Genomic DNA, 27,914 nt, shown 5'->3' on the forward strand with positions numbered 1-27,914 from the left:
CACCCCAAATGATTGTCAGTACTTCCAGTAGATAGCGCCAAACCTTTTTCTAAAAGAGGAAAGAAAGAAGTTAAGGAAGAACTTTTATTTTTTTTAAGCTTGTAATCAAGTATCAAAACTCACAAAATTCAAATAAAGCAAACTGCAGTAAACAAAATAGAATATAAATTAAACAATTGCCAGATTGGTGGCCCCCTAGTGGTCAGGGGGCCGTAAGCAGCTGCATAGTCTGCGTATAGGCTGGGCCGGCCCTGATTGACGGTGATAGACGTCCAATCCGTTGTGAGTCACGTCCTTGGACGTGTATCAACGTCAGTAACAGCCAATGTTCCTTTATGATTAAAGCCGATCTGACAGGAGGAAGGTTTTTGGCGTGTTAGTTTGAGTGTAGTAAGTAGTAAAATGCCAGTTAGTGGGTCGCCAATGTAAAAACTGATTTTTTTTTCTCATGCAACTCTGGTTTGTCTATGACCGTCAATGGCAGCAAATGTAAATTACCAAAAAAAAATATTCACTTGCCTTATAAAGGGTTAAAAAAAAAACATGACGTGTGTGGTCTTCCCTCATCAGCAGGGGGAAAGCCCGCAAGCCCCCTCGCGTGTTCGTGCGCGTTCCGGGGCTCGCTCGCTCGCTCGGTGGGCGGAGTTTGGGCGTCCTCAAGTCTCGGGTTCGCTCCACCGCACACCGGACTTGGAACTAAGCAAAGCCGCGAGCCTTCATCTGCGCCATGGCCGCCGCCACGTGCACGCGCTTCACCGACGAGTATCAGCTGTACGAGGAACTCGGCAAGTACGTGCACGCGCGTTTGCTTGAGAGTGGCCATGTCTCTGCGCGTGGGTGTTTGTGTGCGTGTATTTATAGGGTTTTGCCTGTTGTGTGTCTTTGTCGATGCAAATATGAATGTCTTCGTTGATCAATGAGCACTTCAATATCTAAGGGTTGTCAAACTGGTGGTCTGGAGGGGCCAGATCCGGCCCGCATCATCATTTTGTGTGGCCCGTGAAAGTAAATCATGTGCATGGCCCGCATGCTTCAAGCTCAAATAAAATTAATGTAAAATTTCAGTAGTCAGTCCTGAAATTGGAGAATATTTTCCAGGTACTTACTGTTAGTTCATCTTCTGTCCCCCCTCCCACTTCAAATGGATTGGACGGCTATCTGCGTCAATAGCAGCCAACGAGTTAAAAAGCTGAAAAAGATTGACACGCATTTTTGATCACCAACGTCTCTCTCCACAATTCATCGATGCTTGAGATGGATGTCAATTCATCTGTTTATCGATTATCGTTGAATAATCTGGCACGTCCAAGTCCCATTGGATTGGATGTTCTTATTAATATACTTCATTTTGTTAGTGTTTCTATCAACCCTTCCCAATTGATATGGATTGGACGTCCAAAGCCGTCAATGGCACTGAAACCTGATCATCTGTCCATCCATCCATTCATCCAACCCACATTTTCTTTTTTTCCCTATTTGTTGAGGTCCTTAACTGAACCCAGAGGGAGTGCTACCTCCTCGCTGCGTCTCATGTGACGTGTTTGAGGACCGTCGAGAGGTTTTGGTTGCGTAACGTCGCTTTGAGGACACCGATTCAGCATTATTGCTTTTAACTTGGTGTATTTCAATAATCGGCCACACCCTAACGATATATCGATATAGCTGTCACCCGCAATTGCATCTGTCTGCGCCGCGGGACGCGTTTGGAATTGGGGGCATGTCTGGCCATATGTCACAACAAGTATGGGCAGCCATTTTGTACAGCCGAACGAGCTGACCTTGCTGTGGGGTGGAACGGCTCAGCGCTAGAGTATAGTCGTTCCCCAACACAGAGGTTGTGGGTTTGAATCCTGCAACCTGGCAACCACAACGAAGTATCCTTGAGCAAGATACTGAACCCCACGTTGCTCCTTATGCCACGCCATCAGTAAGAGAACAATGAAATTCTGTCAAAGCACTGAGTACCTTGAAGGTAGAAAAGTGCTTAAAGCGCTAACGATTACACTCCATAAATGTCGTATCAACACACACATAGGTTTTACATAAATGTTTCCTTTTCTGCTAATTTCTTTTGCTTAGAAATCATTAGCTAAGGACCACATACCAGTGACGCATTACCAGTGAAGCCCTCAGTTCCAGATGTTTCAACGGGCCGCCATTTTGAAAGGCCGAACGAACTGACCTTTCTTTTTGTCTGGCCCGCAGGGGAGCCTTTTCAGTGGTCCACTAAGTTCTTGTGCTTAAAGATCATTGGCCAACTATCTTAGATCTGCTAGCTTTCGCTACCTGCCGCTAGTTGCCATTAGCTGCCGCGAGGGGCCTCGCTGACAGGGCATAGTTGAGGTTAGGGTTACAAATAGGGTTAGGTATAGACCACGTTCCAGTGAAGCCCTCATTTCCAGACATGCCTCCGTCTTGCATGCCGCAGACAGATCTTTCTTGACTTCCGGGCGGCCCTGTTGATGGGTGCCACACCGAGCAGCCGTGGTGATGGGCGCCACCCGTTTTAAATGGGACCTGACCTTTCTATTTGTTTGGCCCACAGGGGAGCCTTTTCAGTGGTGCGTCGCTGCGTCAAAGTGTGCTCGGGCCAAGAGTACGCCGCCAAGATCATCAACACCAAGAAACTCTCGGCCAGAGGTAAGAGAAGAACTCCTGCTGAGAATTACGGGCGCTAGCCTTTCAGGTTGAAGTATATAAAGTTTGTATTTCAAGCAAGGGAATTAAACTAGACTGTCAAAATTAGCATTGGGGTTTGAACCAAGCATTGAGGCCTCTAAACATTAACAATTTGTCTTTTTGAAATTTTTATATTTCTCTTGAAAAGAAATAAGTCATGGAAGTAAATGTCTGTGAAACAGTAAATATTTTAAATTTATTCCCCCCCCCCCCAATTTTTTTTTTAAATTAAAAAAGGGAAGAACATGGATATTCTCTTTTTATTTTAGTTATGCATGTATGTTATGTCATTAGTTATTCATTTACTGTTCCTTTAGATATTTTAACTTAAAATTGTGAATAAACAAAACATGTTAAAAATCAGCTTTCCGTTTTTTTCAGTTTTGGATAGGGAAAGGGAAAAACTGTCAATGTTTTTCTTCTTTATTAAAAAAAATCGTTAAAGGAAAACAACATAAATACACTCCAAATTTTGGACTTTTTGAATTTTACATGAATTCTATTTTAATAAAACCATGAAGTCGATGCACATGATTGACTTTTGCAGGCTACACAAAATGATATGGAGCGCTGGTTCTGGACCCCAGGCCACCAGTTTGACGCCACTGGGTAAATAGATACCCAACAGTTTGATTAAGGGTTTTGAAGTAGGAGGATTTAGTTATCAAAAAAGGGTTAGGGTTTTTTAAGTAGTATTTGAATTTCAAGCACGGGTTAGTTTCTCAGGTTTCCTCATCGATTGCCATTGACGGCGGTAGACGTCCAATCCATTTGAAGTGGGAAGGTGGCAGCTGATGAAAGCTTGTTCATTTGCTGCTAAACCTCCCACTTGAAATGGTTTGGACTTCTATTTGTGATAAACTCATTGAAAGAGTTTGAATTTACTTTTTAAGAGCTGCATGATTGGATGTTTATTACTGTGAATGGCGCTGAAAGAGTTAACATCAACACGGTCATCAATCAAAAATATTTGTGCGCAGATCACCAGAAGCTGGAACGAGAGGCTCGCATCTGCCGCCTGCTCAAACACTCCAACATTGGTCAGGAGTCGCCGGTGCCGACTGATTGGACGTCCACGGCTGACAATGGCAGATGACGATTTAATTGCATTGTGTGTGTTTGTGGCGCAGTCCGTCTCCATGACAGCATCTCGGAGGAGGGCTTCCACTACCTCCTTTTTGATCTGTGAGTTGCCCCCCCCCCTTTCCGCAGTTATATAAGGACCCCCCCCCCCCCCCCCCCCCCTTGCCGCTTTAGCGCGGACTCCCCCGCAGCGCTGGAGTCGGTCACCATAGCAACACGGCCCCAGTCAGCGCTGCGCTCGCTCGGGGTTTCCCCCGAAACAGGACATCCCTCTTCAAATTGTGTTTGTGTGTGTGTGCTTTTGCGATTTGCAGATGATGTATGTTTTGGTTCATGTGCACATTTGAATTTTTGGGTTTGTATATAGGTTTTTTTTTCTGTTTGCATATGTGTGTGTGAGTCTATGTGTCTGTGCTGTGGTTTGTGAGGTTTTATTTGCAAATGATGTGTGTTTTTTGTGTCTGTGTGTATGTGTTTTTATATTGTTAGATGGAGTTGTGTGTCTGATCTGTGTCCGTGTTTGTGTGTTTGCATTTTTTGTGTGAGTGTTTGTGTTTTTTTTTTTTTTTTTTTTTTTTGAATATGTGTGCATATGCGTGTGTCTGTTTTTCGAGTTGTGTGTTTTTGTTTGCTTGCCATGTTTGTGTGTGTTTACATTTGTGTGTGTTCCGGCATTTGCTTCTGTCCGTGACATTTTTTGGTTGATCTTTCTTTGTCCATTTGTTTTTATATGTGTTTTTATATATATATTGCTACATGGATTTGTGTGCTTGTTTGTGTGTTTGCATTATTTTGTGTTTTAATGAATTTTTTGTTTTCTTGTGTGTGCGTGTTTGTCAGGCTTTTTGTGCAGTTTTGTGTCTGTTTTATGTTAATGCTATGTTTAGTCTTTGTTGTGTGCAAGTGTTGTTTTTTTTTTTTTATCTGTGTATAGGTTTTACCTTGTGTGTGTTGTGTTTTTCACGTTTTTTTTTTGTTTTTTTTTAAATATTTTTGTTTTTTTAAAGCTCTAATTTTAAGTATTTCAGTCTGTGCGTTTGTGTGTTCGTGTATATGTCTGCCTGTGCTTTGGTCAGGGTCTTTTTTGTGTGCTGTGTTTTTTTTTTTTTTTGTGCCTATTTTCTGTTTGTGTGTTTTTTCTCTGTGAATTTTCCTCTGTGTGGAAGGATGATTGGACGTCTACCATTGTCAATGACAGCCAATGAAGTAATGATATGTTTGTGTTGTCAGTGTGACAGGAGGCGAGCTCTTTGAGGACATCGTGGCAAGGGAGTACTACAGCGAGGCAGACGCCAGGTAACGCTGCTACACGTGTAGACACGCTCACGCGCGCGCCCGGTTGCGCCTCTGCAGTCGTCCAGACGGACGGCCCACACTGTCCGCCGCCTCCGCAAGAGGGGCACTTCAATCAATTGGACCGCCTTTGCGGAGGCCAGGCAGCCTGCCAGCAACGGAAAAAAAGGATGCAGAAAACAAATCGACAGCTGCCGGAGTGCATTTAACTCATTGGCCGCCAATGACGAAGATAGATGTCCAATCTGTTTGAAGTGGGAGGGGTGACAGTGATTGAGTGATCGTTCATTTGCTGACACCTTCCCACTTCAAATGCATAGGACTTCTAATAGTGATAAACTAATTAAAAGAGTTCTAATTTAATTTTTAAGAGACACATGATTGGACGTGTATCATCGTCAATGGCCGTGAAAGAGTTAACCAATTGTAGGGCTTCCACAATGAATCGACAACAATCGATGATCCAATTAGTCGAGTTATTTTATTGTTAATGAATTTAGAGACATTTTTGACCTCAGAATTAAAAAACATTTTTCTACTTATTTTTTTTTCTAAATATTTTTTATTGAAAAATTAAAAAAACAAGAATATAATATTTTCTTGCTCGTTTTTCATTTAATTTTTTTTCTTTTTTCTTTAAAAAAAAAGATTTCAAACATACAAATAAAAAGGGGGAAAATGGTCAATGTTTTTTTTTAAACTTATTTTTTTAAATGTAATAAAAAAGTAAAATGAGAAAAACATGTAAAAAGTGTTTGCAAATTTTCAAATTAAAAAAGGAAAAACAGTAAATTTTTATTTCTTATTTTAAAGTGTTATTGAAAATATATAGTTTTGATAAAAAGTAGGGAAACGGTTGTTATTCTCTTTAACTATAAAGAGCACAACAAAAACAATGTATACTGTATATTCCCTGATTTACATATAAACTGATTAATCAGCTAATCTAAAAAAATAATCGGTGATTAGTTGACTATCACATATTCACTGCATCCCCTCCCAGTCCAAATTGATTGGACGTCTATTGCCGTGAATGGCAGGGGCGCGGGATCATTCACTGCCAGTCGAAATGTCCCAAATGTCGGGAGCATTTTCTCCCTCTCTCCTTTGCGTCTGCGCATAAATTAGACGTGCGTATGTGCGCGTTTGTCACTTGCGCGCCTCTCTCGTGAGGCCATCTGTACCCTCGAGTTGCACTGCATTTTTCACACTCAAAAAACACGTTGGCACATTAGCGTGAACTCACTCGGTAGCGCCTCCTGGAATATTTGGAACAACCCAACACTTTTAGCCACCACCATCAAATTGGGTCTGTGTGTCTTTTATAACCGGATGTGGCAAAATGTATCCGTGATCCGTACCTGAAATTGAATAGAACATTGGACATTTTGTTTTGAAGCAGCCTTGTCTAAGGCCACCACAAACCATGATTTTGATCGTTGATTAACCACCAAATGTTTTTGCTGCAGTCGACTCATTGGCTTACAGTGTAAACAGTAGAAACTTTGTGTTATTCATTTCAACGGAGGGGGAACTTTGCTGTGCTTGTCGGTAATTCTTTGCCAATTCCCATTGAAATTGTAGAATATATTTGTAGTATAACTGCTAGCAAGCTTACATACTTGGAGTACAAGTAGTAAGTAGTAGTACACACATTTATATTCGGGTACTAATACTACCCTCTCGTACACGTACTTGTAGTCAAAGTACATGCAATTACACGTACTGTACCTGTAGCACAAGTGTGCGTACATGTAATACAAGTACACGTATACTTGTAGTGCAAGTACACTCATTTTCTGTACAAGTATACGCAAGTTCATGTTCTTATAGTGCAAGTATATGCATTTGTAGTAAAATTACATGCAAATAAGTGTAATTTTAGTGCAAGTACACGCAAGAAAACGTACTTGCAGGTCCAAGCAAATATATGTGCATATGGTAAAAGTACACGTGTACTTGTATTGCAAATACACACAAGTACTTATTTTCAGGACAAGTAACCCCTTAAATACCTCCATAATTATCCCAAAACATGTATTATAAATCATATTGATAAAATAAATTAAGAAAATAATAAGAAAAGGTGGACAAGACACTGCTACGCGACAAAAACAAAAATTGACTGGAGACAAAATGGAGGATGAGAGCCAGCATCGTGTAGTCGAAATCAAGTAAGTCGGGTACGTCCTAACCCAGGGACTACCTGTATGCACAAGTTCATGTTCTTATAGAGCAGTGCTTCTCAATTATTTTCTGTTACGCCCCCCCAAGGTAGACGTAAATGTTTCACGCCCCCCCAAACTCTGCCGCCACTGTAAATAGTATCATTTATCTATAAAATTACTATTATGAATGCGCATCTGCCTAACATTGTGTCCTTTTTTTTCTAATAAAGAAAAAAAGTAACATAGGTCAACTTATGATAAAGTATAACTTTATTAACATTGTTTTGTTTGTAACAGACAAGACTTGACGCGCATCAATTTGCCTGAATTTCAAAAAAAGTCACATCCAAACTGTAAAAAATACACTCAAGGTACATTTTTGACCATTTGATACAGAAAAATCAGTAAATTAAATAAAATCAGTAAATAATAACAAATTAAAATTTATTAGAAACATTCACTCATGAGGACAATATGCCAAAAAATTTGACCAAAAAAACTAAACTGAATAAAAGAAAAAAAGAGTGTCCTTGGACAGAAGGACAGTTTTTATTTTTGCTGCTCACAGTATTTACCTCCTTTGCAATGGTGTGGAGTTATTTTGCAATGAGCATGCTAGCAATGCTCACTGGTTTACTGATATAACACTGACAAAGCTGGACGATTGTTGGCAATATTCGGCACGTTTTCACTGAAAAACAATCAAGCGGCTTATCAATGAGATTGAGGTCTAATGTCTTTAAGTGGCGTCTTAATTGATTTGGCTTCTGGCTGTCCGCTATAATTATTTTTAGACACAGTAAACAGTGGTTTTTCCTCATCACCCACTTTATTAAAAGTCAAATCTAAAAGGCAAACGGCACGAAAAAAGCGCATTCCCGGCGGCCGAGGTAGAACCGTAGATGAGGGCGGTCGTCGTGACGATCCCAAGCCGAAAATGGCACTTCTCGGGCGGCGACGTGAGAACCGGGACAAGAAAGTGGGTCGCTGCGTGAGTGAGTCCGGTCGAAAAACGGCTTTCAAAAACAGCGGCGGCACACTGCTCTTCATATCTGTTTTCTGTGTGTGCTGAGTGCTCTTCCTTAGTTCAAAAATACTGCGCGCATTCTGAAAATGAGAGCGCCACTGCCACCCACTGAGTGGATGTGCAAGTACACTTTATTCCAGTACGGCAAAAAAAAAAAAAAAAAACATGTTCCCCGAGGTCACATGCCCCCTCTGGCATCGCTCTGCGCCCCCCCCCCAGGGGGGCGCGCCCCACTATTTGAGAAGTACTGTTATAGAGCAAGTGTAACCACTTGCAGTAAAATTACACACAAATACATATCTTTTTAGTATAAGTACATGCAAGAAAACGTGCTTGCAGGTCCATGCAAATACATGTTCAAGCATGTACAAGTCCACATAAGTACAATCACTTTTGTTGCAAGTACACGCTAGTCCGTGTTCTTATAGCATAAATATGTGAAAGTTTACCTACTTGAAGTACAAGGACACGTGCTTGTAGCCCACACTAAGGTATCGACAGCCTTTAACTCACTCAGAACAAACAAACAAACAAAAATAGAAAAAGAATTTGAATTTTATGTAAATTCGAATCATATTTACACTAGAAACTGAAATTTCTGGAGAAATTACTAGGGGGCTTTGCTGTGGGGAGATACAGATCTTAGCCATCCCCAGGTTGATTTGGGAACAATATCAGGTCGCTTCCTGTTGATTTGGGGGACATGTCCTGGTCATATCAGGTCATTTGGGGGATGAGTCTTGGTCATATCAGGTCATTTGGGGACGTGTCTTGGTCATATCAGGTCATCTGGGGACATTTGGGAGGCGTGTCTTGGTCATATCAGGTCATTTGGGGACTTTTGGGGGGCGTGTCCTGGTCATAGCCGGTCATTTGGGGACATTTGGTGTGCATGTCCTGGTCATATCAGGTCATCTGGGGACATGCCCTAGTCATATTTGCTCATTTGGGGACATTTGGGGGACGTGTTCTGATCATATTAGGTCATTTGGGGGACGTGTCCTGGTCATATCAGGTCATTTGGGGACATTTGAGGAGCGTGTCCTAGTCATATCAGGTCGTTTTGGGACATTTGCGGAGCGTGTCCTGGTCATATCAGGTCATTTGGAGACATTTGGGGGGCGTGTCCTGGTCATGTCAGGTCATTTGGGGGGCGTGTCCTAGTCATTGCAGGTCATTTGGGGACATTTGGGGGACGTGTCTCCTGGTCATATCAGGCTATTTGGGGTGCGTGTCATGGTCATGTCAGGTCATTTGAGGAGCGTGTCCAAGTCATATCAGGTCATTTTGGGACATTTGGGGGGCGTGTCCTGGTCATATCAGGTTATTTGGAGACATTTGGGGGGCGTGTCCTGGTCATGTCAGGTCATTTGGGGGGCGTGTCCTAGTCATTGCAGGTCATTTGGGGACATTTGGGGGACGTGTCTCCTGGTCATATCAGGCTATTTGGGGTGCGTGTCATGGTCATGTCAGGTCATTTGGGGGGGTGTTCTGGTCATATCAGGTCATTTTACATGATACATCAAGGGAAAAGAATACATTACTCAAAATTTATTTATATAAAATAATATGTATGTCCACACAGGGTTAAAAGACCATTTTGAGTTCAACCGTCTCTAAATAATGACAACGCAATTAAAATAGTTGATTAATTTGATCATCAATAAGTAGTTGATTAATCAACTAGTTGTTGATTAACTCATCGGCTGCCACTGACAGCGCTAGACGTCCGATCCATTTGAAGTGGGAAGGTTGGAAGCGAATGAAAGAACGCTCATTCGCTGCCACCTTCCCAGTTCAAATCTATTGGACGTCTGCCAGTGATATTTGCAGAGGGATGATTGGACGTCACAAGATTGGACGCCTATCATTGTCAATGGCGCCGAAAGAGTTAAGATGCTTCTCGTCTTGACTTGAGGCGAACTACAGTATGTCTGGCTTTTTGTTGCGGAGTGTGTGAATGTGTACGTGGTAGCCCTTACTGTGCGGTCTTGTCTCCTTCCTTTCCTCCCTCCTGTCTTCCTTCCCTCCCTCCAGCCATTGTATCCATCAGATCCTAGACAGCGTGTCACACACTCACCAACACGACATAGTGCACAGGGACCTCAAGGTGTGTTGGCGTCATTCATCTCCATCTTCATCATATGTATGTATATGTACTGTGTGCGTCAGCGTACGTTTGGAGGTCCTCCATCACGCTCCTTCATGTTTGTGCCTGCTCTTGGCTGTCTGTTTCTTTCTTTGGAATCTCCATGCACTTAAAACAAGAGAAGGAGAAGATGGTGCATGACATGTAAATGATAAGTGGACAGTTAATGGGGATAACATACTTTAAACACAAGTACACTCTTGGTTAAACGTTTTGAGACACTTCACCATTCAGTCGGATGAGAAAGTGTCTCAAGACTTGACCACAAGTGTAGACACAAAGAAAAAAAAAACAGTGAAAATGTGTATTCCCACTTCTCTAATTCTCACCTTTTTACATGACTTTATAACTTTTAAAAAAATACAAAATAAAGAAAATTTTAATAATTAAAAAAAGGAAATATAGAAAATTAAAAAATAATTTTGCAGTTATTTTTTTCTATTTTATCTTTTTGATTGAAAATTTATAAAATATAATGGTGGAATGTATTGATAAATACCTTTTTAATTTTTACGTTTATTTACTTGAATTTATTTTTAATTTTTTAACTAAATTTCCCAAATTTTTATTCTATTTTTATTCATTTTTTTAAATATTACTATCTTTCCACTTCAGTAGTATTTTTCAATTGAATTTATATATTCAGTAAAAAAAAAACTATTTTGTAATTGTGTAGTCACCTAATACTTCTGGATGTATGGAGATTAAAAGTAAATTCAAGCATTAAGGGGTTCATGTTGAAATACATCCAACAAATGTGCATTTTAATAAAAAATAACTCATGAATATGTAAAATGCCGTTTTAAAAACGGTCGTATTTAAGTGCTAATGAATCTTTCATATCACCAAGACCACCAAAATTTAATTTAATTAATCAGTAAATGGGTCAATAACTCTTTCAGTGCCATTGACGATCAAAGACCTCCAATTACATGGCGTCCACTCATCAGCATTAGGATGCTTGGGTCCCATGTAATTGGACGTCTCATCGTCAATGGCACTAAAAGAGTTAATGCAAAGATAAACCCCGCACGTGCATGACTAACCCGCTGCTCCCCCTGCTGTGTGCATGCAGCCATTGCATCCAGCAGATCCTGGAGGCGGTGCTTCACTGCCATCAGATGGGTGTGGTCCACCGAGACCTCAAGGTGAGCCTTCACTCAGCACTTTACGCACTCATGCAGACCGCACGCAGGTGAGTGATGGATTGGTCTTCCGCTGCGTGCTGCGCATGGCCTTGCATTTTACACCGCTCGGGTTTGGTGTTTTTTTCAAATGATTTGAACGGAGGTCACCGTCAACGGCAGCCAATTGGTTGATGGAGAGTTTAATTCAACGGTGCTTCTTGTTTCCGGGTGACGCTAATTACCATCTAGCATAGTGTAGTATTTACGTACCCGTTTGTACTTACAGTATAGCAGATTCCAATAGCATGTGTTTGTGCGCTTCAGCCAGAGAACCTGCTCTTGGCCAGCAAGTGCAAGAACGCAGCGGTGAAGCTGGCAGACTTCGGACTGGCAATCGAGGTCCAAGGAGACCAGCAGGCCTGGTTCGGTATGTGGTGTCCCTCCTCTTCTGGCCGTTGGGCGTAGTGGCATATAGTTTGTGTCCTTAGGCTTTGCGGGAACCCCCGGGTATTTGTCTCCTGAGGTCCTGAGGAAGGAAGCCTACGGGAAGCCAGTGGACATCTGGGCTTGCGGTGAGAGCGGTGATGCCAGCGTGGGCGTAGACTCTGGAGCCTTGACTTGACTTGCGTGCGCAGGTGTGATCCTGTACATCCTCCTGGTGGGCTACCCTCCCTTCTGGGATGAAGACCAGCACAAACTCTACCAACAGATCAAAGCGGGAGCCTATGACGTGAGCCTCAGCCGCAGTCTTCGTTGTCTAGCCGTTTTCGCCCCTTCTTCACCTTTAATGTTTGCGCGAGCAGTTCCCGTCTCCAGAGTGGGACACAGTGACACCTGAAGCCAAAAACCTCATCAACCAGATGCTGACCATCCACCCGGCCAAGAGGATCACGGCCCAGGAGGCCCTCAAGCACCCGTGGGTCTGCGTACGTATGCCGCTCTCCCAGGACGAATCGTTCGTTCAGTGCATTAGGAGTTAACATGTGACGCCGGTATTGACGCCTCACGTGTGTGCGGACAGCAACGTTCCACAGTGGCGTCCATGATGCACAGGCAGGAGACGGTGGAGTGCTTGAAGAAGTTCAACGCCCGCAGGAAGCTAAAGGTGACCCATCGACAAAGACGACCAGAAAAGGCCTCTCACGCACATATGACAAACGCTAACCGCTTCCATGTCCGCAGGGCGCCATCTTGACCACCATGCTGGTGTCCAGGAACTTCTCTGGTGAGAAAACATTGTACTGTACTTCCTTCACGATTTTTTCATTTCTTTTCTTAACTTTCAAATCACTGGTCAACAATTTGAAAAAAAAAATCTGTTGTTCAAGGTCTGACAGCTGTTTTTAACTTATTTTTGGGTACGGAATCAACATAAGTTAGTTCATTAACAGCGATACACGTCAAATCCATTTAAACTGGGATAGCAGACATTTAGACTGATTGCTGCCGAACCCTCCCGCTACAAATTAACTGGACATCAATGGCAGCCAATGAGTTATTTTATGGAAACATATTCAAAGCGCTAGAACAGTAGGAATGTTGTTGATGTTTTTCGAGTTTCAAAGTTTGTTCATTTGCCCTTCACAGTCAAAATGTATTGGACGTTTAGAGCCGTCATTGGCAGCCAATGAGTTCAATGTGTACCCTATAAAGGGTTAATATGACAACACTACTGCACGGTCAATATATTGTTATGTATTTGTGTTGGAAACATTGCAAACTATCCTGCCATGATTAGTTTTGGAAGGCAGTGTTAGTTGTACTTGCTCATATTTCCAGCAGAGGGAGACAGAAGACATTGAATCATGGAAGTTGATTTTTATCACTATACCTGCACATGTTCATGACAACACGGCATATTTTGTGATGCTTAGTCATCTCATTGAAAAGTTTAGCAGGTAAAAGACTACACAAGCATATCCCAGAAAAACATTGGCAAGTTGAATTGTTCCAAAAGTAAGCAATGAGAGCTTCTTTTTCTTCTGTGGTTTTCTTCCTTCAGGCCCAGCAAGTAGAACACCAGATTCTATTTTCAGAGCACGTTCTAGATACTTAGTTAGCATGGAGAAGCATTTTAATGAGGGCGCCCTGCCCTCCTTCCGTGAGCGCCTTTTTAGCATAGCTAGCATGTAAGCATTTGATAATGTGTTTTAAACTTTGAGGTGGATGGAAAGTATAAAAACAAGCACTTTTTTTATTGTAAAGCAGGGGTGTAAAACTAATTTTCTTGTGGACTGTTATGTTGGCCAACCCATACAATTATTTAACTTATTTGGCTACCGTTGACGTGCTAGATGTCCAATCAACTTTGACTGGCCCATTCATTCCATGTTTTTAATAAGGGAAATCGAATCAACATTTTTAATTTCAGTGGGTCGTCAGACGACGGCACCGGCGTCTGTCAGCGGTGTGACGGGAAGCGGAGGTGGCATCGCAGAACAAGGTGTGTGCATGACTCAAAAGTGGTAAATGATCGCATTTCTGTGCCATTGACGGCGATGGACGTCAAATCACTTGGCTCTTAGAAACTAAATTAAAACTCTTTAAATAGTCCACAAGAGATGTCTACAAGTTTATCACTTGTAGACATCCACCGTCAATGGCAGCCTGTTACTTATTAAGAGTCGCCGTATGGAGCGATAGTCAGTTGAGCAAGTATTAGGATGTGTGTGGTGATGCCAGGCGGATTATGTGTGCTGTGGCACGCACTTTGATGTGTTTGAAAAGTTTAGAGGATTAACGGCTCCTTTTTACAGCTTTCGTGGCACTGAAAAAATTCTGTTGACAAAGTGTCTTTCCGTTTAAACAAACAACAGAATCCCTTTCCTTGTAACAAACTCACACAAACTAAGAGAGCAAAATTAAACAAATGCATACCTGAATAGTAATAAAAATGGCAATAACTGTATATAAAAATGTGAGTAAATACAGATTGAAAAATATTTAGTAGTTGAAATATAAACATATTAAAAAAGGTTGAAATATACACATGAAAAATTAAATAAAGGTTAAAATGAATAAATATTATTGCAATGACTATAATTACTTGCAGAAACAGTGAAATAAATATATAAATTTAATTTTCTTTATAGTATTTTTTTTTTTCTATTAACACTTTTTTGCTCTGCTTCGTCTGTGTTCCTCCAATGTTTTATGTAAATTTGTAAAATGTAAATTCAGGCATCAAGGGGTTAATGCTGGCAGCCGTGGCCCTCCCTAGATTTTGGCGGCGTCTGTTTGGAAAGGCCCATGATATAATCTGAATGTGCGGCCGGCGCCACTTTTGGGGATTACGCTGCAAATGACTTGCCTCTGATCCTGGCGCTGATCTGACATGTGATGCCACCATCTTTCCTGTGCGTGCTTAATGGGAGGGACAATATCTGGGGGGAGGGAGGTTTTCCTTTTTTATTTTTTTTATCATACAAAAGGGCGGGCTGACGTTTTGTGCTTAAGAGTGCCGCCGATGTGGCGGGACTGACACTTGAGGTGTGACTAGGGTGCGCCATGTGCACACTCCCTGCTGAGGGCGTGTCCTTCTGCCTCTCCACAGCGGCCAAGAGCCTCCTCAGCAAGAAGGTCGACGTCAAGGTAGGACACTTTCTGTGCTTCTGTCTGCCTGCGTGGGCGGGAATTTGAATGAGTTTACCAAGAGTAGACGTTCGATCCATTTGAACTGGGAAGGTGGCAGCAGATGAATGTTCAGTCATTCACTGCCAACCCTCCCACTTCAAATTGATTGGACATTAAGTCTCGTCAATGGCAGTCAAGTGCTGTGTGAAAAAATCTGTTACGATATGGGCTATTTTATGACACGATAATATCCATTTTTAAATATTTAGCTGAAAATTATACAACAATTAAGACAGCTTTGCCATCAGTCATTTTATTTTTGAACTGACATCAAAGTGACCTGCCACAAATGTTAAACGTATAAAGCAGTGCTGCAACCTAAATCTTTGTAGTTTAAACAGGAGCAGCACAGTAGCATAAATATTTTTGTTCAAATGTAAAGATTATCTACTAATACTTGTGACTAGTGGTTTAGGCTTTTAAGATTGTTGTTTATTAAGTTAGCATAACTGCATTAAAAATGAATTAATATTGATATTGGAACAAACTGTTTTTTCTGTGTTATGTGTGATTGCGTGTTGCTATTTTCATTTGTCTTGCATGCAATATTCACGTACGGTTGGCAGGGGGAGCTAATTTTCTAACTGGCGATTAGTGGTTTGACTGGCATATGGAAATCCATCAATGTAGCAAGTCGGTGTAAATTGGGCGCCTTCTTCCGGCCACAATATGCATTGCAGGAACAGGTCTATTTGTGGCGATACAGACATGTCAATAGAAAGTTTGATATCGTTTTGGTTTTCTTCCAGGAAGCAAATGAGGTGAAATAATATGTTAAATAAACAGACACAAATCTAAATCTCTGTCCCGTAACGAACTTCAAAGGACACTCATCTTACTCATTGGCTGCCATAGACATAATGGCACTGAAATATGAGCCTTCACAGCCAGTCCTCCCTGTTTAACTCATTGGCTGCCATTGAGGGCACTAGATGTCCATTTAGTTTGGACTGGGAGGGTCAAATGAACAAATGTTTATTATTTGCTAGTGGGAATTTATCTCTGAAGCCTTCATTTTATGTTTTACAACGCGCATTCGCTCCTACCAGTCTAAATGGAATGGTTTGATAGGGCCATCAATGGCACCCAATGAGTTAAACGAGTGCACTATAAAGGGTTAAACTTGTTTTGTGCTTATTGTCTCATTAAAAAGTAGGGGGGAGGGGTTGAAAAAACAATAATGAATCAAATTTTTGGTCTAAAAAGTCGTCAATTTTATTTTTAGGCCATATCTCTTAGTCCTAAATGATGTGATTCCATGTTGAATTTGGTTTCCGTTTCGCGTGACACACTTTTCTCACCCCACTTGGGAATTACAATTCCCCTCCTTTCATTAATAACCTTCTTCAGCTCCTTTTTTTGTCATGATTCCTCCTTTCATGTCCTTCTCCCAAAAAATATAACCTCCCACCCTGCCTCGCCCACCAGCCATCCTTGGGAGAGTGGTGCTAATCTCAGATTATTTGCGTCCAGATGATTAATCTAATGTTACGTCACCAGTGCGCGCATACACAAACGCACACACACACGCAGGAATGCCATGCTTTAATGGATTCTATGCAAGTCACATGACTTAAACGCAGTGTGTGGATTCTTTACTTGTGAAGACATGTCGCCAGTCTTTGGCTATTTTGACTTCCATGTATGTCACATGATGCTATAATGGATGGTAAATGGTGTTATACAGCGCTTTTCCATGATCATTTTCGGTAAATCTTTTCAGAAAATTATTATTTTCCACAATAGTTATAATTAGGAGTCCCCCGGTCCCCACAAATTAGAAATGTCCCGTAACTGTTAAGTCATTGCCTGCTATTGACGGCGATAGATGTCCAATCCATTTGGACAAATGGAAACGAAAATGACGGTTAGAACGAGAAGTTTGTTTACTGAATGAAGGAGGGGTGTCTAACTGGTGGCCTTTGGGTCAGAGCTGGCCTGCTGAAGTAAATCATCCAGTCGAAATGGATTGGACGTCTCGCATCATCAGTGGCAGCTAACTTATTGAAACTATTTACTGTATATGGAATGGTCACCATAACGCCTTGTTCAGCATGAGTTGTGATTTCGGTGTGTGTGTGGCACGTTGGTGGTGTGATTGCCAATGGGCATGTCTACACAAAGGGCGGCGCCATTATGGACCGTAGAAGCACTGTCCCGATCTTTTGTGTTTCCTGCAGAGCAACAGCAGCAGCAGGAACAACAACAACACAAACACCAAAGTCAACAACTCGGTGACGTCTGCTGCACTGGTATGACCAAAAAGCCATTGACAGCGATAGACGTCCAAATTGATTGGACGTCTCTTGCCGTCAATGGGTGTTTTCAGTAGAAATTTTATTCTTCTTTTACAAACTACCACAACACATAGTCTCTGAGTACTACACATTTACCAGGAGTTATTACTGTATGCGTTTTGGGGAAATTCGCCGCATTTCCAAGATGCCGTCTTGAAATTTTTTTTTGACATCTTTTCCGATTTTATCAGACGTTGCCATTTCTTCCTGACTCATTCCGACATGCCGCGTTCCTCCTCATCTTCATTTTCTTCTCCCTCTTCCACGTCATTGTTCCCCCAGGAGCCTCAGACTACCGTAATCCATAATCCGGTAGACGGGATCAAGGTACCACTTCGTCCCGCCGCGCCGTTTGTTTTAAAACTTATTTCCGGATTTTGTGGCATCGCTCGCTCGTCGTGTGGTGTTCCGGAGAAACGTCTTTCCCATTGTTGTTGTACGTCATCGTGCGTGTGAAGTTGGCGTTGCGTAAGTGCCGGTAACATGCGTGTCACTTGCAGGAATCGTCAGACAGCAGCAACGCGACCATCGAGGATGAAGATGTAAAAGGTGAGAGGTCAAATAAACCAAAAGCCAAAAACGAATAATATGTAGGTGTCCTTTGAGTCAATAGAGGGGTGCTGTGCTCCTTTTTGCTATTTGACCTTGTCAGCAAATTTCTACTCAAGCTTGAAAAAATGTTTCTATTATTATCTGCAGTGGGCTGATGTTGCCTTCACGTAGTGTCTTAATTATGGTAAATAACATTTGTCAAGTTGAAAAAGTTTTTTTATTTATCATCAAGCTAGTTGTTTTGACGCCTGCATAATATTGTGACGTAGATAGTCATAAACATTTCTTGACCAATTAATTGCGATAATTTTTTGTTTTACTAAGCGAAATTGACACAGGTTTGCACTTGTTTGCCAGTCTGAGTAGAATACTCATGTAAATGTACTTGTCTGCAGTACAGTATATGGCATTGACAGCATGGTTTACGGAGTCTGTATCTGCCATATTTTTTACCACGACAACAAAAGCACATGAACGGAACGCGCTCATAATACCTAAATAGCAAGTGGTAAGGATCATCCTTCCTAGAGCATGTGAAGATGGCATGAGTCCATTTCTGCCATTTGAAGTGAAAAAGATATATAAATATATATATAGAAGAGCAAGAGTGCTAAAATTAAATTAAACGCCATTTCTAGAGAAATTGCTTGGGGATGCTTTGCTTTCCAATGGGTCACCTCCGGTAGATTTTCAGTCACTTTCTCTTATTTTGGGGCATTTTACGGGTCACTTCCTTGTTAACTCATTGGCTCCATTTCAAATTTCACAAAACTGACAGTTTTTGGCTAATTCACATAAGTCATAGGTCAAAAAATTACAAAATCAAGGCACAAATAGGTTACTAGCTAATTTTTGGCAAAAATTTACAATATCGGCCAAATGAGACAACTTCCCCATATGATTTCAATGGCCCCATTCATTTTCAATGGCACATTCAACTCCCACGAATGTTCATTTGCCCCTCCCAGTCAAAAGGGATTGGATGTCTCGGCACTCAATGGCAGCCAATGACTTCACAAGGAAGTGACCTGAAAATGCCCCAAATTAAAGAGATTAGAAATCTAAAAATAGTGACCCAAAATTCATTGTTTCATTTGATAAATGGTCAGGTGTTAAGTCATCATGACATCGTGAATGTACAGTGAGTTGTATTTCACTTTTAACTCATTGGCTGCAATTGACAGCAATGGGCTCGCTGCCAGCCCCTCTCAGTTAAAATGGATTGGACATCTATTGCTGTAAACAGCACCCGATGATCTGAGTATAACACTGAGTATGACACTTGCAAAAAATATTTTCTTGTGGTTTTGTAGCTCGCAAGCAGGAGATCATCAAGATCACGGAGCAGCTGATTGAAGCCGTCAATAATGGCGACTTTGAGGCCTACGCGTAAGTTGTCGGGGAGGGGTCAAGCTCCGAGGGATTGGAGCGCCATTAGCGCATTAATGTGATGGACGTGCAAATGTATTTGTCCTCACAAGATTAAAGAGGAAATGCAGACTGGCTTTTGGAAAGTTTTTTTTTTTTTTTTTTACTTTTTTTGGTGTTGTATTTGCAGCCGATTCAATCCCATTCTTTGTGTGCTCACAGGAAGATTTGTGACCCGGGCCTGACATCCTTCGAACCCGAGGGTTTGGGGAATCTGGTGGAGGGGATGGACTTTCATCGCTTCTACTTTGACAACTGTAAGAATTGAACGTCGCTTCTGCAGCAATCATGCATAAACGAAAAAACCCTTTTTTATTACTTGAACACCCTATTGACAAATGATATGTTGATATGATAGATTAATCTGTTGAATGCTTTTACGATCAGTCGATGAATTTGAAACTTTAATCTGTTGAATGATTTTGAGATTAATGTGATTTTGTGATTAATCTAATTTTGCAAATCTATACTTTCTACCGCTGTCGTGGTTAAAGTTTTATATAAAGGATTAGATGTCTATTGCCGTAAATGGCACTGAAACATGATCATTGGCAGCAAAGTGGGTCATGACAATCCGTCAAATGATTTTGTGCTCAATCTCATTTTGCGATTAATTTTTTCGATGAATCTATGCAGCAAGGGTGTAGTTTTGCATAGGGATGATAGGGACATAACACTACCAACTTTTCAGGATGCTTAAATTGTCCCCACCAACTTTTACGCAACCTTATTTGCATTATATAATGACTTCAATTACTGTATATTGGTAGTTTAAATTGTCTTCCCATGTTGTAAGGACAGAATTAACTCTACCATTATTAAGTGAATTACTATACTTTCAATATGTTCAGATTTACACTGACCCCTCTTCACTTGTTGAATGTGTTAGTGACTAGTCCATTTTTCCCCCCTCTAACGCAAATTTGATTGGCTGACGACTTGACCCCCACCCCTACATTCGCACACGTGTTCACAGCCGGTGTTCTGTAAAAATGTTCACCCTGGTACTATTTTGCTCCCGAAGCTTTTGTGGTGGTGAATAAGCACTCTTTTACATTCAGTTGGACCCTCAAAGTTATCCAAAGGTGCTAAATAAACAAGAGATTATTAGATTAATAAGATTTTTGGTTTTGCCAGCGATTCCGAGAAGCTGTAACAGCTGTAGTAGTAGCAAGTTGCTCTACCCATTTCACCAATGAGACGTCGCAAAAACAATCACATGACTTCGTTATACTAATCAGACGCAAGCTTGCCGTTCTAGCTTCACGCCAGCCTGCTCAATCATGTGGTATTTAGCACTTTTGATATTGAGCGTTGCTCTCAACATTACTCGAAAGTGCGGATTTCAACCTCTATCTCAGTTTTTATTTGGCACTGATTGACCAAGGAAAACCAGATATATGCTCGTTTCGATTTACAAATAGTAATAATGAAGGAACGCTTCACTATTAAAACTAGGAACTGTTTTCTCCACCAGAGCGCACTCGTGCTCTTTGGACGAATAATGCCTCATTTATGTTTTTTCTCTCTCATTGGAATTCAATGATTTTTTTTTTTTTCTCTCTCTCTTTGGCTTAATGTGGTTATGTAATGTGTTATTGTCCAGTATCATTATAACAACAATTCATATACCATTGTTTAAAAAAAATCTAACAAAAATAAGCAGTTACTCAAAACGTTACTCTTACTTGAGTATTCTTTTCACTGTATACTTTTTTACTTGAACTTCAGTACATTTTTTGGATGATTACTTTTACTCGAGTAATACTATTTTGAAGTAACGGTACTCTTACTTGAGTAAAGGTTTTGGCTACTCTACCCACCTCTGCGTTTAAATATTGCAATTTAAATTTGCTTATAAAATCCAGACACTTATTCTGGAAGTTTTCAAAATGTTTCTTTAGAAGTTTAGAATTTTTTTTTTTTTTTTTTTTTATGAAACGGTGTACCACCAAAACCAATACATATGCACTGCAAACCCCCCCCCCCCCCCCCCCCCGAAAAAAAATTCCCTTGTTTTCAGTGTAAATCTACTAGAAATAAGTGGAATTATCTGCTAGTGCTTCAAGTAAGTTTTACTCAGATTTCTTGAAATGAGAAAAATACCTAGCTGAAAAAAAGCTTTAAAATACTTGTAGGAAATGTTATTTCAAGAATAGATATTGTTCAAAACATTATTTGAAAGCATTTTTTTCTTGATTTAGGTGAAAAATGACTAACTTGTAGTTGTATGGCCTTGATAAGAACAAATACTGTAGTAATAGTAATATTTATTTTAAGTGGAAGAATCTGATACATTAATCTGTTAACCAGCCTTTAACACTCAGAACATGATGGAGAAAATTATTCGACTAGATTTAAGAAAAATGATCAGATTAAGACGTTATAAATTTGAAGTGTCGAAGTTAAATAAATTTGTATTGCTTTATTTTGCATTAATAATTTAGCCTATCAATTAATTTGGTTCGCACTGGTGAGAAGTGTAGCCCTGACCACTGTTCACCCAATCTGCTTGGTCTTATCAATGTCCCTTCTCAAGCAAAAAGTGTACATGGAGGTTATGCTGTTATATCTTCCCTACCAATATTGTGACCAAACCTACGCCTTTGCTATGCAGTGTAAATACCTGTCAACCCGAGGCCGTTGGCAATCTTACAAATAGTGACATATGACCTTACAAATTGGTGACTAATCTTATAACTTTGTATATGGCGTGCAATATGGAACAAAAATAAAACTCAATTTTTAAAATAATATGAATTTATTGGTGATATTGTAATATATAACCTGGTGCAATCAAAAAACAATCAATATCTGCAGCTACATCATGATTACTAAAATTTAACAGTGACTTTTGTTATAATTGTATGTAGCACTTTTGGCAATTTCTATCATGTCTTTTGATGGCTGCACTTCATGGCACTTCGGCTCGCAATTCAGTTTGACTTGAAGGTAGTTTGTTAGTGTTTCCAGTTATAAATTAAAAAGGTCAATTTATAAAATTAACTTACCGATGCAATCTTTGCGTCAGGGAACATTTCTTTTGCTAATTCTGAGAAGTGATCAGCAATAGTTGCAGGCAAATTGTGTTCGGCAACAAATTAGCAGAATAAAATATCCGCTTTTGTCGCTTTTCATTCTGCAGACTTCATCTTTATGATCAATGTTGTTAATCATACTTTAAAAAATTACTTATCCCAAAAGTAATTGAGTCAGTAACTCAGTTACCTGAATGTAAGAGTAATTAGTTACTTGGCAAAGTAACTGGTGTTACCTTTCATGTTTTGTTTTTTTTTCTGTTTACTTTCAACATGTGAAAGTTTTAAACTGTTTCATCATTTAAAGATAGATTCAGGTCAATATTTTGCCGATTTAGGAGTGTTTTAGATAAAAAGTTACTTAAGTTCGCTTGGAAGGTTCACTACAACAGAGCCTTTCTGAGAAGTCTACTGCTTTAAAATAGTGGCTGTTTACTAAAGCCGCAGAGTCTGTCGTTTTGCATGTAGTTCTATATGCATGTGATTAGAGCTGAAACGAATACTCGATCAACTCGAGTAACTCGAGTTTAAAAACTGATCCGAGTAATTTTATTCACCTCGAGTAATCGTTTATTTTGACAGCTCTAAGCATCATGTTTTTCTTGGATTACTTTTAATGCAGGACAACGCGCTGATGTCACGTGAGTAGAGGAAGAAGCAAAAAAAAAAAAAAAAAAACTTACTGCAGCCGACAGCCGCTACAAACGACGCCGACGTTGCTAAATACTAGCCCGCACGATGCTACGTTGGTAGCAGGTAGTGTCTGATGAGTCTCATAGAGATCACATGTATGTTGAACTAGATGCGAAATGACAGACTCAGGCCGTGTCTGGGCAGCGTTAGTAAACAGCTGCTGTCTTAAAGGAGTAGAGCGCTAAGCGCTAATAAAGAGCGCTAAGCGCTAATAAATAAGATTAACGTTACTGTCACTAGCTCACGTAACGTTAGCCCTGCGGAGGGCTAGGTTTCTATTAATTATGACCACTTTCGATGCGTGGCTAACGTGTCTTACATCCAGGCTTTAACATAACATAGCGTTGTGGAGTGATGAGGGTGTAAAATTAAAACTCAATAACTATCAATTTTAGCTCAGTAGTCATTGCTGGATAAAACACCAAGTAGCACTGGTCCCTAATGTGCTCCAATACAGCCTGTATCATACATTTATTTTGAACACTGCAAAAACTCAAAGTCCTATCAGGACTTACAGTTTAGACTAACTTAAAACTTAACTAGAACTTTAAAATGGCTTGAAAGTTGACACAAATAGAAATTAAATTGAAACACCTGGGAAAAAATCTTAACTTTTAAGTGATGTGTGTTATCAAACGTAACGGCTTTATATATATATATATATATATATATTTAATAAGATCTAAAGGTTTTTTGAGTGAAAGCAGTGAATTAGTCTTTTTTTTAATTCTAGTTACATCTGAGATGCAATTGTTGGCTGTTTTCAACAATATACATCGAAAATAAAGACATTGATTGACTGACAATGGTTCAAGATTAGATGAAATGTCTTGTTTTCTCATGTATATTTATAATTGCTCTTCACCTAAAAATATATTTGTTTTATCCGATTACTCAATTAATCGATAGAATTTTCAGTCGATTACTCGATTACTAAAATATTCGATAGCTGCAGCCCTCCATGTGATATCTAGGTGTAGATTGCAAGCTGTCGGCTACAGTCAGGAAATATTGGAGCCACCTAGCCCAGCATCACGTTTGCTACAGCGTCACAACACTTTTCCCTCCTTCCCTTTCCGTGTCTCTGACTTTTTTCGCGTCATTTACCAACGTAGTAACTCATACTAACGCACATTTGCCACGTTTACATGGAGCCAAATATTCCAATTACAATCGGAATATTTGTTCAAACCGAATATATGTGTTCCATATAAACACCTCATTCGGAATGAACAGGCCCAAACCGAATGGAATTTCATTCCGATTCACAGGGGTGGAATATTCCTTTTCCCAAACCGATTAGAAGTAAAATTATATCATGTAAACAGGGAAGCGGAATGGTGTCTGGTTGCGTTCTTTCTGCACATGCTCCGTACTGACGTTGTGACGTCACTTTGTGACGTAAGTAACGTCACTTGCAACATGGCTTCCAAGCACAGCGCACCTAATTGGAGTCCGGCGGAAAGATTGTATTTAATTCAACCTTTAAAAGAATTGAATATAATTGCTCGCTTAGACGGGCGTAAAACGAGGAACAGTGAACTATTTTAAAAAGTTCACGAGAGGTTACACGAAGCCGTAATAGACCGGAGCGTTGACCAGATTAGAAACCGGTGGAAAACCGGCTACTACAAGGCAAAAGAGCAAAACAGCAGAAGCGGATACGACCCCTACAAACACAACAAGTGGGTTAAAGTTAAAACAGCAGCACTCCGACGATCGATCTCCATGTTTTGCAACGTGACGCTTTGTTTTGATTAATCTGCGCATGTCAGACGGCAGTTGTCAAACGTCCTTTCGGAATAAAGGCAGTCACATGTAAACGCTGGATCGGAATAGATGAAGTGACATGTAAACAGCTGATCTGAAATTTCCATTCGGAATGATTTGAATCGGTATGAATAAAAGTCAGCATGTAAACGTGGCTAATGTCTCATTGCCGAAACGGTGACAAAAGAGGAAAAAAAGGGAGGGAAAAAAAAACTTATTCCACGAAAAACGTACAGATTTTGAACGTACGCCGTACACATTTAAAAATCAGTGCTCACTTGTACAAATTACGCCCAAACCGTACAACTTGACAGGTATGAGGGTATTACTGTCAAAAGTCAGAATAGTTCTGGAGGTCAATGGCAGCCAATAAGTTAATTCATGAAATAATATAAAAGCAGTTAGAACTGATAACAATCAGTAGATGTTATTGTAATAACGCGCCGGTGTTTTGCGTTCAGTGTTGTCGAAGAACACCAAGCCCATCCACACCACCATCCTCAACCCACACGTCCACATGATGGGTGATGATGCGGCGTGCATGGCCTACATCCGCCTGACGCAGTTCGTGGACGCCGGCGGTCGTCCACGCTCAAGCCAATCGGAGGAGACCAGGGTGTGGCAGCGTCGCGATGGACGCTGGCAGAATATTCACTTTCACTGCTCAGGAGCTCAAGCCGCACCGCTGCGGGCCTGAGGTACGATACCAACATTGGGGTGACTGGCTGCTAAAGTGCCCGACATTAAGTCCCTTCTGTTTTTTGCGCTTCTCTAGCCACACGTTTGGACAGCTGGGCAGGATGCTACAGAGCAGAGTTTGACGTCCCGCTTTGTCCCACCTCTCCCGCTTATGTGTGGTGCCCCCACCGTTCCCTAGCGGACTTGATGTTGACGCTTCTTGGTGGTGCTCTTGTGCTTTAACCAGACATACCTTACATATGTAAATGCCGTATTGGATGTGGCAAAGTGAAGTCAGGGGTGTCAAACTGGAGGCCCTGGGGGGCAGATCCAGCCCAATGCATCATTTTGTGTGGGCCCGCTTATGTTTTCGCACACACAAAAAAAAAAAAAAAAAAGGATTTAAAATTTCTGTAGTATAAAAATCGGACAATATTTCAATTTTTTCCCCGGTCTTTAGCAAAATTAGAAAAACTAAAACCCAAAGAAAAAAAATATTTAGATCTTTATTCCTTTATTTTTAAATTAAATCAAAAAATAAAAGGTCACCGATTTCTCCAATTTTGTTCTTTGCAATTAAAATAAAAATGTATATGAAAATGTATGAATAAATGTATAAAATAAATTAAAAATATAAAAAGAGAATATTTAATTGTGTTCCCTTGTTTCAGATTAAAATAAAATAAAATAAATCACCCTCCACCCAGTCAATGGCAGCCAGTGAGTTAACCGCAACGTTGCCACATTCAATATGACTGCAACTCTGGATAGTATGTACTGTATGTCTCTGGTGTTTCCGACCGACCTCTCCTACTTCCTGCTCGTCGCATGACTCTTCGTCCTCCTCCTGCACGGCATCATTCGCCCCTTTGCGCATGTCGCGCGGCGTCGTTACGACGATGGCGAGACACACGTGCGAGAGTTTCAAGTGCATGAAGTTGTCATGTTCGTCATCTTTTCAGACAGTTACTGAACTTTTTGCTTCTCGGTGGACTTTGTAGCCGTTTGTGTGCATGAAGAACATGAAAAAGTCAAGAACCGCTTAAAAGTACTACGTTGGCAACAATACTTTGTTTTTTTTTAAGAACTCTTTGACTGTCATTGATAGTGATGGACAACAATGGCGGCCAAAGAGTTAATGTATGTTTTAATATATGTTTCTTTTACCAACTACCACAACGCATATTCTCTGTGAATACTATATTCATACTGGCAGAGTATGAGTTACCCATACATTTGTCTCGTTGTTGTCATTTTTACAATTTGAAGCTGTAACATCAAATTACTACAAATTTTAAACAATCTCAAAATTTAAAATTTCAGTTTTACATACGTGAGGTTTTGTTGGTAATGATCTTTAATGAAGTGTTTTGTTGCCCTAAATGAATAAGATAATATTGTGAAAACTTGCATATTGTAAAATAAATTAATATACAGAGTGATTCAAAAAGAACGTGCCAAGATCATCATTTATTCATTTTAAAATCATTGAAATAGACTGAATTATTACTTATAAATTAATTAAATTAGTTTAAATTAATCAACTATTTGATAATTTAATTTTTAAAAATTTGCCAAGTAATTTTAACAAATTAAAAGTCATATCGACTTGATGTTGTCCATGCCATTGGTGGTGGTCACATTGAACACTTGAGCATGAAATAAAAACTTGAAGGTATATACAATACTTGTATCCAGGTAGTTGTTGGTTTTTTTTGGTTTGTTTGTTTTTTTAAATATACCCCAATGGTTTTGGCACATTCTTTTTGAATCACCCTGTATAGTAATTGTGCCTTGACAAGGATAGTGATAACCTCTCGGTTTTTTTTAGACAAATTGTTAGGTGAATCAGTAAAACAAATGGCATGTGTTATTTACCTAGTACTGTATTAGGGCAGGGGCGTCAAGATTTATGCAAAAGAGAAAAATAGGGCATGCTGGGGGTCGTAATGTTGCTGCAACTTTGCTCTTATCCTAAAGAGGACGCCCAAGTACCAATTGTCAGTCACATTCTTCTGCTCTGCTCATTTAGGTTGACAAAATTCTTTTAGCTAAGCGTTCTATACTGGCAGCGAATGAGTTAACCATACATTTTTTTCAATTTTGGATCAAAATTTTTTTGAAATATAATTGGGGGGGGGGGGGTCCCAAATATCCCAGTTTAAAAAATATTTATTTGAAAGATTATCTCTACCTATGAGTGTTTTTTGTGTAACGATCGTGAATCGATCGTTTTTTCGTCTGATAAAGGGCGTCTAAATTAATAAGAGGGGGTGGGGGGGTTTCGGGGCTCATAATG

General features: G+C 40.3%; 1 protein-coding gene across 2 annotated transcripts; it reads left to right on the forward strand.

Annotated features, from left to right (window-relative positions):
• The first annotated feature begins 570 nt into the window (after positions 1 to 570).
• Positions 571 to 27,818, forward strand: LOC130905168 (calcium/calmodulin-dependent protein kinase type II subunit beta). Of its 2 annotated transcripts, XM_057818293.1 has the most exons (21): positions 571 to 789; positions 2,546 to 2,640; positions 3,660 to 3,719; positions 3,810 to 3,864; positions 4,993 to 5,058; positions 11,475 to 11,547; positions 11,851 to 11,953; positions 12,015 to 12,098; positions 12,162 to 12,256; positions 12,330 to 12,452; positions 12,548 to 12,631; positions 12,709 to 12,751; positions 13,898 to 13,969; positions 15,080 to 15,117; positions 17,340 to 17,411; positions 17,739 to 17,783; positions 17,957 to 18,005; positions 19,322 to 19,397; positions 19,599 to 19,693; positions 25,399 to 25,635; positions 25,713 to 27,817. In XM_057818293.1, exons 1-20 carry the CDS (start codon positions 728 to 730, stop codon positions 25,632 to 25,634), a joined length of 1,626 nt encoding a protein of 541 aa, XP_057674276.1. In that variant the 5' UTR covers positions 571 to 727; the 3' UTR covers position 25,635; positions 25,713 to 27,817. The 2 variants fall into 2 exon arrangements, with proteins under 2 accessions (XP_057674276.1, XP_057674277.1); XM_057818294.1 differs by lacking the exons at positions 17,340 to 17,411; positions 17,739 to 17,783 and having other exon boundaries at positions 25,713 to 27,818.
• The last annotated feature ends 96 nt before the right edge of the window (positions 27,819 to 27,914 follow it).

The sequence above is a fragment of the Corythoichthys intestinalis genome, chromosome 17, assembly GCF_030265065.1.
Source record: "Corythoichthys intestinalis isolate RoL2023-P3 chromosome 17, ASM3026506v1, whole genome shotgun sequence".
NCBI lineage: Eukaryota > Metazoa > Chordata > Actinopteri > Syngnathiformes > Syngnathidae > Corythoichthys > Corythoichthys intestinalis.

Bases quoted from the DNA above. Each gene is read 5' to 3' on its own strand.
- LOC130905168 (XM_057818293.1), top strand. From the start codon at position 728: ATGGCCGCCGCCACGTGCACGCGCTTCACCGACGAGTATCAGCTGTAC. The intron at 13,970-15,079 runs GTGTGTGCATGA...GCCTCTCCACAG, and splicing joins AGGTGGCATCGCAGAACAAG to CGGCCAAGAGCCTCCTCAGC. The intron at 17,784-17,956 runs GTACCACTTCGT...TGTCACTTGCAG, and splicing joins ATCCGGTAGACGGGATCAAG to GAATCGTCAGACAGCAGCAA.